We start from the raw sequence: 14,162 nt of genomic DNA, 5'->3' as shown, positions 1-14,162 counted from the left end.
GTCTGTGGTATAATATTTTACTAATAAAAATACCTGATTTATCACTGAAATTCTATGATACCCGTGTTTTATGACCTTACAGGTTTTTAATGGTGCTTCCCCTTTATTAATTTATCAATTAATTTTTTTCAATTCTTTTCTTTAGGTGCTTATAAGAAGAAATAGGAACCGTTTCTCGAGCTGAAGACAGAGTAAAAGAAAACTGTATCATGTGTTAGAATACTGGAGAGGGACATTCCTTGGATTAGTACATTTCTGGCTTGCAAAGCAAAAGAAAGAGGAGGCCAAAAATGGGGAGGAAGAAAATACAGATCACAAGAATAATGGATGAACGGAACAGACAGGTGAGGAACAAGGAATCTGCATGAATGAGTTCATCAGGAATCCTAAAAATTAGTGGAAAGTTGGAATACATTCTTTTCTTCTTAATTCATTGTTCTAAAGCTGAGCTTTCTCTTCATCTCTCTGTAGATACCATTGCCAGAATATGAATAGGAAATGTCTCAATGGTGCTGTTTGAGGGAAAATTGTTCTTTATAAGTAATATAAATTACTACTTTAAATCATATTGACTGTAAAACTGCTCTTCCTGTTGAAGTGGTACCCTGGGCTCTTCTTCCAGTAGGCTGGAGGAGTGTTTGGAAACAGTCACCTCACTTGATCTAATTGCTCCTGGGAACTCTTTCTGCTGAAGACAGAGAAAGGTTGAGGAATTCTGGAAGGATCTGATGAAAGGATTTGCTGCAGCTCTTGGGCAGAGGAGTTTGACATTGCTGGGGCAGTGATGCAGTCCTGAATTGTGTTACCATGATTCTTTTTTAAAAGCATTGATTTCTATTTCTTGTAAGAGCTGTTTGCTACAACAGTCTTCAAAAATGGTCAGTCAGAAGGGAAGAGTGTTTTGGGGAAAGCTGCTCTTGCCCTAACAGAGAGCTTGGAAAGTCCCAAAGGTTCATGACTCCAGCAGCAGTGGTTCCTCTTAACTTCTAAATTACTACATGAGATACCAAATACATTTCAATTTTAAATTGAAACATATAGAGGGATATCTGGAAGCTCCCATTTTCAAGGAAAATTATCCTAGGAATGTGATCCTTAGGACAGTCCTGGTGGCCCAGACTGAAGGTGTCTCTTGTCCTGTGACAGTCCCAGGCAAATCCGTGTGGGCTGGAGGTGCACACGTTACACACTCTAATCCTCTTCCAGCTCCCAACTATTCTTAGCTCAGGGATTTCCTGAGCTGGATGTGGTTTCCGTATATTTAGTAACCATTAATGGATTTTTTTGTGTTTGTTTTCCCTGCCCCCTGCCAGGGAACTTGGTCAGTTCTCCTCTGAGCCCTTAAACGTTGCAGCATTTACACCTTTTGTCCAGAATTGCCTACAGGTCTGTTACCTGCTGCTTCAAAAAACACCTTTTCATTATCCTTTGTCTTGGTTCTGCCAGTTCCTCAGTTATTCCACACTCTAGTGTGGAAGAGGCAGCAGTGACTCCCTGTGTAAGTCTGTCCATGTTCCTGTTGTTCTGTGAACTCTGCCACCTTTGCTTATTTTCTCTTAAAATGAGGTTTTCAGGCCTTGCTTCCTTAGTTGTTTTAATACAGAGTTTGTTCCACACCTCTTTCAACTTATCCCTAAACCTTCTGCAGTATTACTGTGTTACTTTTGGTGGCCAAAGGGCCCAGAATTCAGGATCCATGGAAAACATGGGCTTATGTAGTGGTGTACCCCTTCCTGGTATTTGATTTGCTTTTTTGACTTCTGAGCACCAACTTGTGTTGGGGCAGTGTCAGAATTCCATGGGACTCTCTCACTGCTGACACATCAGCTCAGAGCCCTTTGTTTTGTTTGTGAAATCAGGATTGTTTTCCTCCCTGTATCACTTTAAAGCAATGTAAACTCTGAGAAGTCTAAATATAGCAAGAAAAGTATTATTGGAGTTTGGGGGAGAGCCAAGTATTGTGTTTGAACAGCTTTAATCACCCAGTAACTGTGTGTTTGATGTAGATAAATGTCTTAAGTACACGTAGTAAAAGGAGATGAATTAATAACTTCAGTGCTTTACTGATCTTGCTCTAAAATTTAAGGGACACTGAAGAGGTGGAAACTGATCCCTCTCATCCCTTTTTTTTAAGTTTTTTGGTGTGAGTTGCACAACCTTGGTTTTGTTCAGCTCGAAACAGAAATGTCATTATATTCTACCCTGACTTTGTTGAGGTGTTTTTACTTCATTTCAGGGGGATTTTTTTTTTTTTTGAGTCTCCATCTCATTGTTCAGATTGAAACAATGGAGAGGAAGAGAATCAATGCATTTGCATCAAATTTTAGCCCACTTGTACCATTGCTGTGACTGAAGCAAAATATGCAGATTAAATTCTAAGTTTTGTTTCTGGCTGGGTTTTGGCCAACATCTTTTTGGGCTTTTTAATGACTAGGAAGAGGTTGTAAGCTGTAACTTAAAAATGGAGTTAGGTTTGCCTTATTTTTTTTTCTGTGGAAACTCAGAGATGCAAACATACTGCATCTTGTTTTTAAAGTTTTTAAGATTTTTTTTAGTGGAATCTTATTTTTATGTGTGGAGGTATTGATGATCTTTAACCCCACAGGTGTCCCGTGGGTTTGGTAACCAGTATAATGAGTTCTAACATAATAAAACACCCTGATGCTTTGGGCATTTATAAGGTATTTACTGTGAGATTTCTTTCATTGAGCCAGATAAGGAGGGAATTTAGGGTTTGTTCAGGTGTGTCCTGTCAGGTTTTCTGAGGCACGTGGAGCTGGTGAGGAGTCACTCATGGACCTGCATGTGATGTCCTATTGGGGTGTTTATTATGATGTTTAGGGGTTTTTTGTTGGAAAATATAGGTAGAAGGAGACAGAGCTTTGCCTGCAGAGTAAGTTCATGTAATTTATGTGGGAAGGAAAACTACTGTTTTGTCAGAAGCATCTTCTTTCTGAGGGACTGTATGTGAGCTCAAAACAGAATATATAGACCATTACTCCAGGGGATTACAATTTGTCAGGAGACTGTCATTGTATTATTAATTAAGCAGCCTTATCTGCTTGAATGAGCTGTAGGACATTTATCTTCATTAAGCTGAAGAGAATCCAGTACAGTAAATTAGAGAGCAAAGGAGCTCGATCTCACTGCCTTTGCTGTCTCCTCCTCACCCATTTTTTTGCTAAGGAATATTAAAATAATGCTGAGAAATTCATTGACCTGCAATAAAGAGACATATTTTTGCTTTTGGTGTGATCCTAAATGGCAAGGAAAAAAAAAATTTGCAGAAATAATTTTGCTTTTTTTTGAGTTCTGAAATGAAAATGGAGTTTAAAATAATCCACGAGTGTTCAGGTCCTTGGCTTGGGGTGCTGTGGTGGTGGGGTTGGTCCACACACAGCGTGAGAAGTTGATGCCAGCTGAGAATGTCACAAGTAAAGCAGCCCTTCAGGAGGTGAGAGAGATACAGTTTCAGTCAGGAAATGAAGAGCCCTTGTCTGGGATTGTACAGTGGAAGTGAACCTTCAGTCCAGTGACTTCTGAAGTTGGTACAGCACACGCACATCTCATTATTGGTGCCTTTTTCCTGACAAACATTGAACAGTAGCACTTCTCTACACCTGCTCATACTCAGGTAATAACCTTTAGGTGTCAGAAGAAGAACAGCTGTATCTGTGCAACCCTCAGACTTTTGGTGTGATGGGAAGAACAGTTTATATTTCGTGTTATTGATAATATTAAAACAGTAACGTGCCTGAGAGAATCACCTCAGGGGAAAAAAAAGCCTTGAGGTGTGTGAGGTGTGTACAGACAGAATTTTCTTGGTGTACACCTAGGTAATTAACATAAACCATAGGAACCCAAAAAACAGGTTTGATTGTTCCTTGTGTCTTACTTCATTCCTGTCTTGCAAAAGCACATTGAGTATTGTCTGTGAAATGTGGGGTGTGTGGGTCACTCACCTCTGGGCTGTAACGAGGGGGTGTCACCTGCCTTGATACTTTTATAGCCTTAACTGGTGTCTTGTGAAGGGAATAATTTTTTAAACCTTTTTTCCATAGTCAGTGATAACTTTTATAACTGTTTCCTCCTTCCCTGATGGGCAAATGCTCCTTTGTGATGGTCTGTAATGGATTTATTTCCCCCCAGCAGTTCTAGCAGGAACAGAACAATTGTTTCGTGATGTTTCCAGGTGGCAGAAAATAAGCCAAAAATATAAGTGAATCTGATTAGATGATTTAATAGCAGCAAAATAAGAATATTTCTTAGCTTAGCATAATTAAAAGTCATATTTCATGTTAACAGTTGTTCCTTTCATTGCTTGGTGGTGTTTTCCTCAATTTTATTAGAATTAAGGTTGCAAGTACCACAGAAGAAAATACTGTGATACTCAGACATTTGTTGAACAGCAGGAAATGCAGGTAGAGAATCCTACCAGAGTTAACTCTCCTTGGTGGTTGTTTACCAGTGGAAAAATTAGGGGTGTGTAATTGTTTAGCTTAGTCCAATACAGATCACTGGGCCCTAAAAGTGACACCAGATGTTACAGTCAACTCTTCTGTTCAGCTTGTACACATGACAGTAGGAATAAGTAGTGTAGGCTCAATATTCCTTGATGATCATCCTTCAAACCCTTGTCACGTGTTTTTACACCATAAACAAATGGTTCTTCTCTCTTCCCCAGGTCACCTTTACCAAGAGGAAGTTTGGATTAATGAAGAAGGCCTATGAGCTGAGTGTACTGTGTGACTGTGAAATAGCACTCATCATTTTTAACAGCTCTAACAAACTCTTTCAATATGCCAGCACTGACATGGACAAAGTGCTACTAAAATACACAGAATACAACGAGCCCCACGAAAGCAGAACCAACTCAGACATCGTCGAGGTAACAATTTGCAAAGACACCTCACTCTTATCTCCTTAGTTCGTCCAATGTAGAGGATTTTTAGGATATTTTAACCAGATGTTCTCAAGTTATTTAAATACCTTGTCATAAGATGTAAACTGCTGCTTTCAGCCTGATTTCTCTCTGAGGCAATAAGTTGTCTTTCCAGCCATGTTGTTTTCCCATCTGCCCTCCGCCCCCTGCCAGTTTCTGGGAAACGTGTTTGGTTTCAATCACATTTGGCAGTGGAAATAGAGGTGTGAAAGATGGTTGTTCCTCTGGGGGTGGGAGGAGGAGAACTGTTCAGGGTTTTAATTGGGAAAAAAGATCAATTGGATGGAGAATAAGGTCGAAAGAGTGTCCTCTCTGTTCTCTCTGCCCAACAGACAATTAGGGTTGGCCCCTTTTCTCTTCTCGGGTAGTAGTGACTTTACCAGTCAAATCTTGCACACAGATCAAATCACCCACAGCCTGTTCAGCCAAGAAAAACCAAACCAAAAAAAGAGAATCTGTGGAACAAACAAAATGAAATGTGTCCAGTCACTCTTTATGTGAGTTAAACCAGCAGCAGAGCGACTGCAGTTTCTGCAGTAATAGAATAGCATGAATATATTTACTCAAAGGTATTGGTTTCATCTACTTTTATAATGCTTGTGCTTTAAATAGAAGCTCTTTTCAGTACATAATTTCTATATTAGGTGCAGTGGAATTCAGGGATTTTCTTGGCAATTGGAGCCTTGATGTACTGTAACTGCATTTCAGATCAGTCGTGTCTCCAGCAGTCCTGTAAATAGACCAAAACAGGTGGCTGACTTCAGGGTTTCATTTAAATTCTGAAGTTGTCTTCTGAACAAATGCCTTGCTTTTTAGGAATGATTTTGGAATAATGATTAGCCTTGTATAGCTGAGGAGCCTATTGCCAAGGGATCAGAGCACAGGGATATGATACTTGCTGATCTTGTAAATGAGTCTTCAGGCAAGAATCAGATTGACAAAACTGAGATACACACAAATGCCTTATTTCTCCCTGAGAAGATTCTCTGCTGATTTGTCAGCTGTCTTTTATGATCAGAAAAAAACCCTCCCCAACTTTTGTCTTCGGCACTGAGTTCTAAGAGAGGGATAATACAAGCTGGAAAGAGTTGAAGGCTTATTATTACTGAGTTACTGGATTAGCATAAATAAGGGATGGCCACTGCAGAGGAGGGGGAAACCTGATTATTTCAGGATGAGCTTTTGATTGTGACAGATGTGAGCTTGAGACAGGGCTGCAAGTCAGGCTGAGTCTTGTTCTGCATCCAAGGCCTCTTTGTGTTATGACTTGTGCTAAAAGTGCTTCTGCACACCACGAGGACTAAGGACTCTTTCAAAGTAATTCTATACAGAGGCTGCCTGTATTTTTTTGGGTTCTTTTTGTTGGAGGGGCTTTTTTCCCAGTGTCAAGTGCTTGACCCCTGACAGCTCCATGAGAAGGGCAGTCAGTGCAGCAGTGCAGATGTGCTCTGGGGGAACATGCAAGGGCTCATCTGCAGATTCTTTCTAATTTTCCTCTGTGGATTTTCTGTATTACACTAGTGTGGCATTTGGGACTTCATTCCCATTTTTCAAACATAGTGTAATTCAGGAGTGCATCTTCCTGTCTCTTCAGATTAGCCCTGTGTGCTCTTTAGTCTGGCTGTGAAATGTTTTTGTTGTTTTTTTTTTCTTTCTGGATTGGTGGGTACTTGGAGTGTGATAGAGGCTGAGTTACATCCCCAGCATTTTGGAAACATGCTGGGAGGACAATGTAAAATGGCTTCTCTTTATTGTACTTGTGTAGAAATTCTGCTTTAACAAATGAAAATTACTAAAAAAAAGCCTAAAATCTGTCAAATCCTTACTAAAGCAAGCTGGAATAAGTAATAATAAGGAGCTACAGCTGATGTCTAGATATTAGTTAAGAATTTAGTAATTCACTTTCCTCCTTGGACGTGACAAATGGCATTTATTGGGATGGGGGCTCCCTCTGGCACTGGTGTGGCCCTACTGTGGTCCTGGTGTGCAGGAGGAGGGTAGGTTGTTCTGGGTTGGAAGGAAAGCTAATTCCAGACAGCCCAGAAACCGTGGAAGGGAAGAAACAAATGTGCTGTTCCTTATTTTCAGTGCAGTGTTGTAGATGATTAAGTGAAATCGCTGAGACAACTTCCCCTCAGAGTTGTCTCCTGCTCAGCTTTGGCAGAGGAATTGCTTTTATATGCCCAGAGCTTGGTGTCTTCTGTCGCTGCTGGAATGTTTGGGAAAACATAGTAGGAGGGAGAGCACTGGCATCTTAAATGAATACTATGATTTTTTTTTTTGATACATGCCCTTATGTCTTTCACTGTACATGTTATTGTAGATGTGAATGCTCTGTTGCTGTCCTAGATCTATTCTTTTCTAACTTTTTTGTTCTTTGTATGTGTATTTATTGGTCCCGTTTTTAATTTCTTGTCTTTCTTTTCCCCCACTCAATTTCTAAGCACTTTACCCATCAGTAAAATGTTGGTTTATTATAGAACCACAGACTGGTTTGGGTTGGAAGGGGCCTAAAGCTCCTCTCTTTCCAGCCTCCTGCCGTGGGCAGGGACACCTTCCACTAGGCCAGGGTGCTCAAAACCCCCTCCAACCTGACCCAACCCAACCTCATTTCCTTACCTCTTTCATGTCATGGGTTTTTTCATTACAGTTTTTTCCCTTTCGTAGCTACCTGGTACCTAATAACTGATATGGGTGTAAGGAATGTGTTTTTTAGGCAGAATCAGACTTCTGATTAGCTGGAATTGCAAATTAGAATTTAGTTTTAATGTAAGCTTAATTTTCTGATGTCAGTAGAATACTTGGGAATACACCATTCCCTGCCATTTGCTACATTAAGGGAGAAGATCCTGTGACAGATGGCCTGGAATTTGTGTGGCATTTTGAGCTGGATCTCAACCTCTGTGATCCTTGATTTTATTTTTTTCTGTTTGAATCTGTTTTACAGTGTTGAAAAAACCCACGTGAACAGGATAAACAGGATTGTTTGAAACACCTAAAATCTTCAGAACATCCACATGTCTGTGCAAAAATACTTCCTTGCTTGTCAGGATCAGGCACAATTGGTCTGATGGGTTTATTAGATTAGTTTCTGCATCCCTCTGGAATATGGGAGGTGAGCACAGCTGATACTGGTGAGGATTGTTCTTAGGATTGCTCATCTCCTGCCCTTTTAGTAAAAGGCATTTACTCCAGGGGTGATGAGTGTAATGTTTTCTTTAAGCCTCATGAAAGCAAAAAAAAAAAAAAAATTCTGTTAAAATTCCAAAATAATCCTTTTGAGTGATTTCAGAAAGATAAATTACCATTCAAAAAAATTATTTGATGTTCCTTGCTCTTGGAGAAAATGATATTTCTCACATCAGGTGAGAGAGTTTTTGGTCTCTTGTAGGGTTTCATTCATGTTATTTTTTTCATAATTATTTGCATCCAGGGCAGTGCTTTTGCACAGGTTAGATGGATCCTGTAGGGATATTGAAAAAAACCTGAGATTTTTCACTCAGTGTGTGCTTTGAATTCCTGAAATACCAGCATCATGTATTTAGCTTTACAAACCCACCTTGGAACAGTTGCAGGTTGTTGCACTGAAGAACTGCCTGTGATTTGAAGGACTTGCTGTAGGTGTTAAAGCATTTTGATGCTTTAATATTCATGGATTTTTTTTTTTCCTGTAACAGATTATTCTTGACAAGTAATTATTTTTCCTGAAGAAAGTAGTACTTTTGAAGAGCAAAATGGGAACAGTTTCAGGTTTTATCAGGATTCTGTATCCGTATGGTCAACAAAATGTTTTAATGTATTGAAGACAATTGAGACCTTGAATGTTCATAATTTTTAAATCCAAAGGAAAACAGGGAGATGAACAGACACTTTCTTTAGTGAGGGTGTGTTAAGGTTATTACAGCTTCTGTACAAGGTACCACTTCCATTTTGGCTCCTTCCACCCTTCATGAGACTCTGAGGCAGCAGCAGTTGCTCAGTCATTCCCTCTCTTCCAGCCTCCCTTTTCCTGGGAGTCAAGGCCTGAAGATGACTCTCCTTGCCTGTTCAGCTCAGCCTTTTCTCTCTTTTCCATGGGTTGATGTTCCCTGAGTGTTCCAGCAGAACAGGGTTCATTTCCCCTCGGCGTGACCGGGGTGGGTTGTGCTTGTTCCATCACTTCACCTCATCAGCCTGCAGTGAGTGGATTTTTAGGAGCCTGTCTAAAATGTGACCTACTTTTCCAGTTGGCATCTGTGCCCAGGAGAATTCCGGGTGGGTGTCAGCTAATGAGCCTCCTCTGTGCTCTGCAGTTTGATGCTGTTTGCAGTGTGGTGTAATGTGCTGAATAAGGCTGAGCTTATACCCCAAATCCTGACAGCTGTCCTTGAAACAGGCAGTGGTCTGGAGTAAAAACTGGAACTAAAATTATAAAAGAAACCTCATGTAATTATTGCAAACATACTCAGGACAGCAAGTGATTCGGGTGCTTGTGTTAAATCTCTTACCCTGGGAAATGTCTGTAATGAGCAGAAACATTGGTGATGGCTCAGTGTGAGGGTGGTGGTGCCACATTCAGACAGAGAGCAGGTAACAGGTGCTGGATTAGTATACAAAAAAGGGCCTTTTCACCTCTGCCTTGTCACAAAATCTTAACCAGGAGCTGTTCCAGGAGCCATCCGTGTCCCTCAGTCACAACCATCTCCGTGTCAGGGGTGGGCTCGCGGTGAGCGGGGCGAGCTCAGCTGCACGTGGGGAGCCCGCAGCAGGAGGGAGCAGATGCATCTCCCCAGCCAGATGGAGCATATGCCAGGAGACAAGTGTGACAGTGTGGGGAGCATAAACACAAAAGTTGGTGTTGAAACACTGTGTTTATAAACCAAAAGCTCTCTGGGTTTTGTTTTTTTTTAATCCAGCTTTCGCCACCTCCTCCCAGCGTTGCTGCTTTTCCAGGCTGGGAATAACCAACATGTGTATTTTGAGCTGTTATTGGTGTGTCACATGGTAGAGTTTGTTTTGGTGGCATATGAAATGGTTCCTTGCTTCTTTTTGTTTAAATTTGGGTGGGCTTCCTATGAAATTGAAGATCTGGGAGTTGTATCTAAATATATATGTGGATTAGATGAGAAAGACCTTCAGTTAATTGATTTTCCTTCCTTGGTGGGTCCCTGGTGTATCTCATCTAGATGTGGATTTGACAAGCAAGTTGGGCTTCCATATTTTGCTATTCAAAGCTAAAAAATATGATGGGGAAATTGGGTGAAATTCTTCAAAAATACTTATTTCTTTGAAATGTTTCAAAAGACAATTACATGGAAAGCTTTTTAACTCTATTTTAAAAGGAAAGAGAATGCCCTACAACCAGCTTTGATTGAAAATGAAAACTGATGCTGAATGTGGGTGACTAAACCCTCCTAATTTACATGAAATATCAACACAGTTTTATAGAACTGAGATGGTGCTGTGAGGTGGGACCAGGAATGCTGATGGTCATACACGCACTGGAGTTTGCAGGAAGGTTGGCAGTGCTCATACATGAACACTGTTTTGCATTCCTTCCTATTTGTTGGATGGAGAACTGCCAGAAGTGGGCAAGACTTAATGGGAGTGTAAAGAAAGAAAAAAGTAAAAAGCTTTTGGGCTGATAGGAGGACATGTATTAGTAGGAATATTATGTGTTTGTGTCGTTCAAACCATTTGATTTGGTCTCCAGTCACTGTGGGAATAAGTGTTACACATTTAAAAGAAGGAGGAAGCTTAAAAATGTTCTCAGTGAAGTAAGGAAAGGACTTGGTAATCTGCTCATGATGCTGGGAAAGTGTAGGCATTATTGGGCTTGATTTGCTAAATGATTATGTAAATGTAATTATACTGCATATAACATTTCAAATAACTTGAGATGGCACACAACTGCCTCTGAGACGTTTTAAGGAGGTGATTGAGGAGGATTTATGGATGGTTAAGGACTAAAATCTCTTTGAGCTTACCTTAAAGAGAGAGAAAATACTTGAAAACTGAAGTGGTCTGGAATATGAGTCATCAAAAGCTCATATATATATATGTATACACACACACATTTTTATATATCTGTGTATAGTGGTTTGAATCTATTTTTTTTCTAGTAGAAGTGTTTACTATAAACCTGACTTGTAAACAGGTTATGCCTTGGGGTTTTAGTTCTCACTCCTGGTTTAGGAAGAAACACCTCTCTTGAAAAATAAAAATGTTGTCAAGGTAGCAAGTATGTGTTTTGAATATAGTGACCAAAGACACCTGTGTATTTTGTGCTGAACAGAGCAGTTACCCCTCCTGATGGTGTCTGTATCTTATTTCTGCCCCTCCTTTTAAATTTGGGAGATTACATTCAATGCTTAATCCCCAAAGTAATTGTTCTGCTTTAAAATATTCTTTTAATTCTTTGCCTGTGCTGAAATTGCCTTGGACTTACTGGTGACTAATGTAGACGTGCCTTTTTATTTATTTATTTTGAAATGACAGATTGTTGGTGACTTTAAGCGAGCTGACAGTGGTAGAAAAAAGTTTTTGCTCCTAGTAAATGTCATTTTGCATTCCTTCATTGCTGATATGTAAAGAATTGCCAGAAATAGAATGGACTTTGATTTTTTTTTTTTGGTTGAAACCTCTTTGTCTTACCTGCAAATACTCTAAAGCTGCACTTCCCTTGAATCTAAACCAGTGATTAAATTTAGTGTTTTAGGGTTAAGAATACAACATTTCTTCTACCTCTTATAACAGTGCTGGTGCTTTAAATTTACCATGCTCTACTGTTATTCTGAATTTTGATGAATTCCAGATTTAGTCACTGCTTAAAGCACACAGACACCTGAAGTTTGTCTAGAAAGCAGCTTTTTATAGAAGTTTCTATTGCTAATAATGATTATACTTGGCTGGTGTTTTACCACCAGGAATTCTGTATAGCTGCAGTCCAGGTTGCTCCCTGTCCTGTGCCATGACACCAGTGAGGTTGTTGTACAGCTGGGAGCTGAAATCTGCTGTGATGGTCTCGTTTTTAATGAACTAATCCCTGAGGTGATGGGTGACAGCCTGTGGAATCAGGTGGCATCAGGTGGCTGTGCTGCTGGCAGGGCCAGAATCCCAAATCCTTGGCAAACACTAGCAGAGGGGCTCTAAATGGTACCTGTCTCCCAAAAACTCTGCAGAATCTGCCCTACAACAGGCAGTGGTTCTCCTCTGTTATGAAATCCTCTATTTACTTCCCAGCTGTGCAAGTGATGTTTTCCCAACTGATTCTGCCCCGTGTTTGGAGAATGTTTTTATTTCTGAAATGAGGGCAGACACACAGAGTCCGGTTCTCACACCCACTGCTCAGGGAACACGTGTCCGAGGTTCAGGGCTGGATTTAGCTGCTCTGCAGACGTTGTGTTAAGCAGGATTGAAAATTGACTCCGAGAAAATCTGTAACAGCTCAGAGCTTGTTAGTGCTGGAGTTCATGCAGGCAGCCACACAAAGACAGAATTATTGTATGAACAAGTTCTTCCAGCTGTGCTGGTCTCGTGTGTTCTGCAGCCCTTGTGTTGCTGCAGGATTTGGTGCTTTTGAAATCCTGCATTGACAGAAAAGTGTATTTTTACTGTGCAATTTCCAAGCAAAGACCAAGGCATCTGTTAATGAAGAGTGAGTGACTTTACACAAGCTGTGCCTGGAAAGAATAGACCCAGAACAAAGCACCTCCTGCAACCACAGTGATATAAAGGACTGTTCTTTCTCGTGAGAGGCTTGATTTCAGTGCAGAGTTGATGTAATCCCAGTTTTCCACTTCCAAGCTCGTGGGTTAGGGAGTGTCTTCTGCCAGGGATTAACCACCCTGCAGAAGGGACAGCAGAGGTGCTGCTGCTTCCTCAGTCTGTTCATCACTGTCAGAAGGAGGGACAGTGTCATCTCCAGCTGCCTTTTGGGCCTCGGCATCTTTACAGGCTCTGTTCCTCTTGAAGTTTTTAATCCTTTGCTTTCAATTAATGTTTGGGCCTTAAACTGACAGTGCTTCTGCTCAGGGAGTGTGTGGTTTGTTCATTGCCAGGGTTTTACTGCAGGCAAACACTGCAGGACACGTTTCCTGTTGATACTTTCACCTGGGATGTTTTGCAGAGTAACTGCAGCTGGATCAAGAAAATATTTATGGTGGTGGTTCTTGTGGTACAGACCTTTGAATCTCCCATATCATAACATATATCACTTCATATCATGTCATTCTTGGTCTTCATAATACCTCTAAACCAACACACATGCAGGTCATTTTGTGACTTAGTAGGGAAAGTTATTTCACCTTATTAATGTCCTGTCATGTGATATTTCATGTTGGAGCTCACACATCTGTAATTTATAGTGTAGACTGTGGAGTGCTAGTCAAATTGGCTCTTAACTAAAATTATGTTTTACTGGAAATATTTATCAGAGAATAACATTTTAAATTAAAAACTCTGAAATGTATTGGGAATGTGGTGAAGACTTTTAAGATCAAAAAACCTGTTACACATTTTCTGACTGAAAGCTCTTCTAGAACCTTAACGTTGCCATTTAAAGCCCTGCTCTTTCCTGCAAATAACTTACAATTCAGTACTTGCTGACTGCAGTAAAAAGACAAATAATCCATCATGCCAGAGCAGTTCTTTGTCCAATGCTGACATGAGTTACACATCATAAAGCTTACTCATATTTCACTGATTCCTGTACAGCCTTTTCTCTCTGTCTCAAGGTCCCACCTTTGATTTCCCACCCCCTTTTGTTAAGTCAGGACACCCTTCAAAGAGGTGCTTTGGCTTTTGAATAATTCGCTCCAAGTGAAGGTTGTGCAAGGGAAAAAATATGAAGTGTGTTTAACACACAGCTGAGAAGTTCAGTATTTAAAACAGAAATTGTGACATACTTTGTGTCTCCAAGTCCTATGTTCAAATTATTTTAATTCAGTAAAAGTGGAGCTGTATCTGTTGTACCCTCTTTCCTTATTTCCTTCTGTACATCCTGATCTCAGCTGGGGTTTCCAGGTACCTGCTTTCAGTTGTCTTGTTCAACTTGCTCTTTTTTGGGGTGTTTTTTTGTGAAACAAGATGGCAGTTCTATATAATATTAGCAGTAATTGAAGCTCGTTCTGGTAGACTGTAGCCACTTCCCATATTCTGACATGTGAATAGTATTTTAACAATGGTATAAGTCCTTAAAATCCACTGAACATTTCTCTGGGAATAGTTGCTTATTTGTGTT

The 14,162-nt window shown here is 40.3% G+C and overlaps 1 protein-coding gene across 5 annotated transcripts in view; it reads left to right on the top strand.

Annotated features, from left to right (window-relative positions):
• The window catches only part of MEF2A (myocyte enhancer factor 2A), an 80,489-nt gene that overhangs the window by 33,330 nt on the left and 32,997 nt on the right, over positions 1-14,162 (top strand). For all 5 annotated transcript variants that reach the window (XM_027644145.1, XM_027644142.1, XM_027644144.1 and 2 more), the window contains 2 exons: positions 146-344; positions 4,685-4,888. In XM_027644145.1, the coding sequence (XP_027499946.1) occupies positions 291-344; positions 4,685-4,888 (258 nt within the window). In that variant the 5' untranslated portion in view covers positions 146-290. The remainder of the gene's footprint in view (positions 1-145; positions 345-4,684; positions 4,889-14,162) is intronic.

Source organism: Corapipo altera, unplaced genomic scaffold (assembly GCF_003945725.1).
Source record: "Corapipo altera isolate COAL_440 unplaced genomic scaffold, ASM394572v1 50, whole genome shotgun sequence".
Taxonomy (NCBI): domain Eukaryota; kingdom Metazoa; phylum Chordata; class Aves; order Passeriformes; family Pipridae; genus Corapipo; species Corapipo altera.
Note: the sequence above shows the minus strand (reverse complement) of the source record. Positions and strands in the feature narration are given on the sequence as shown.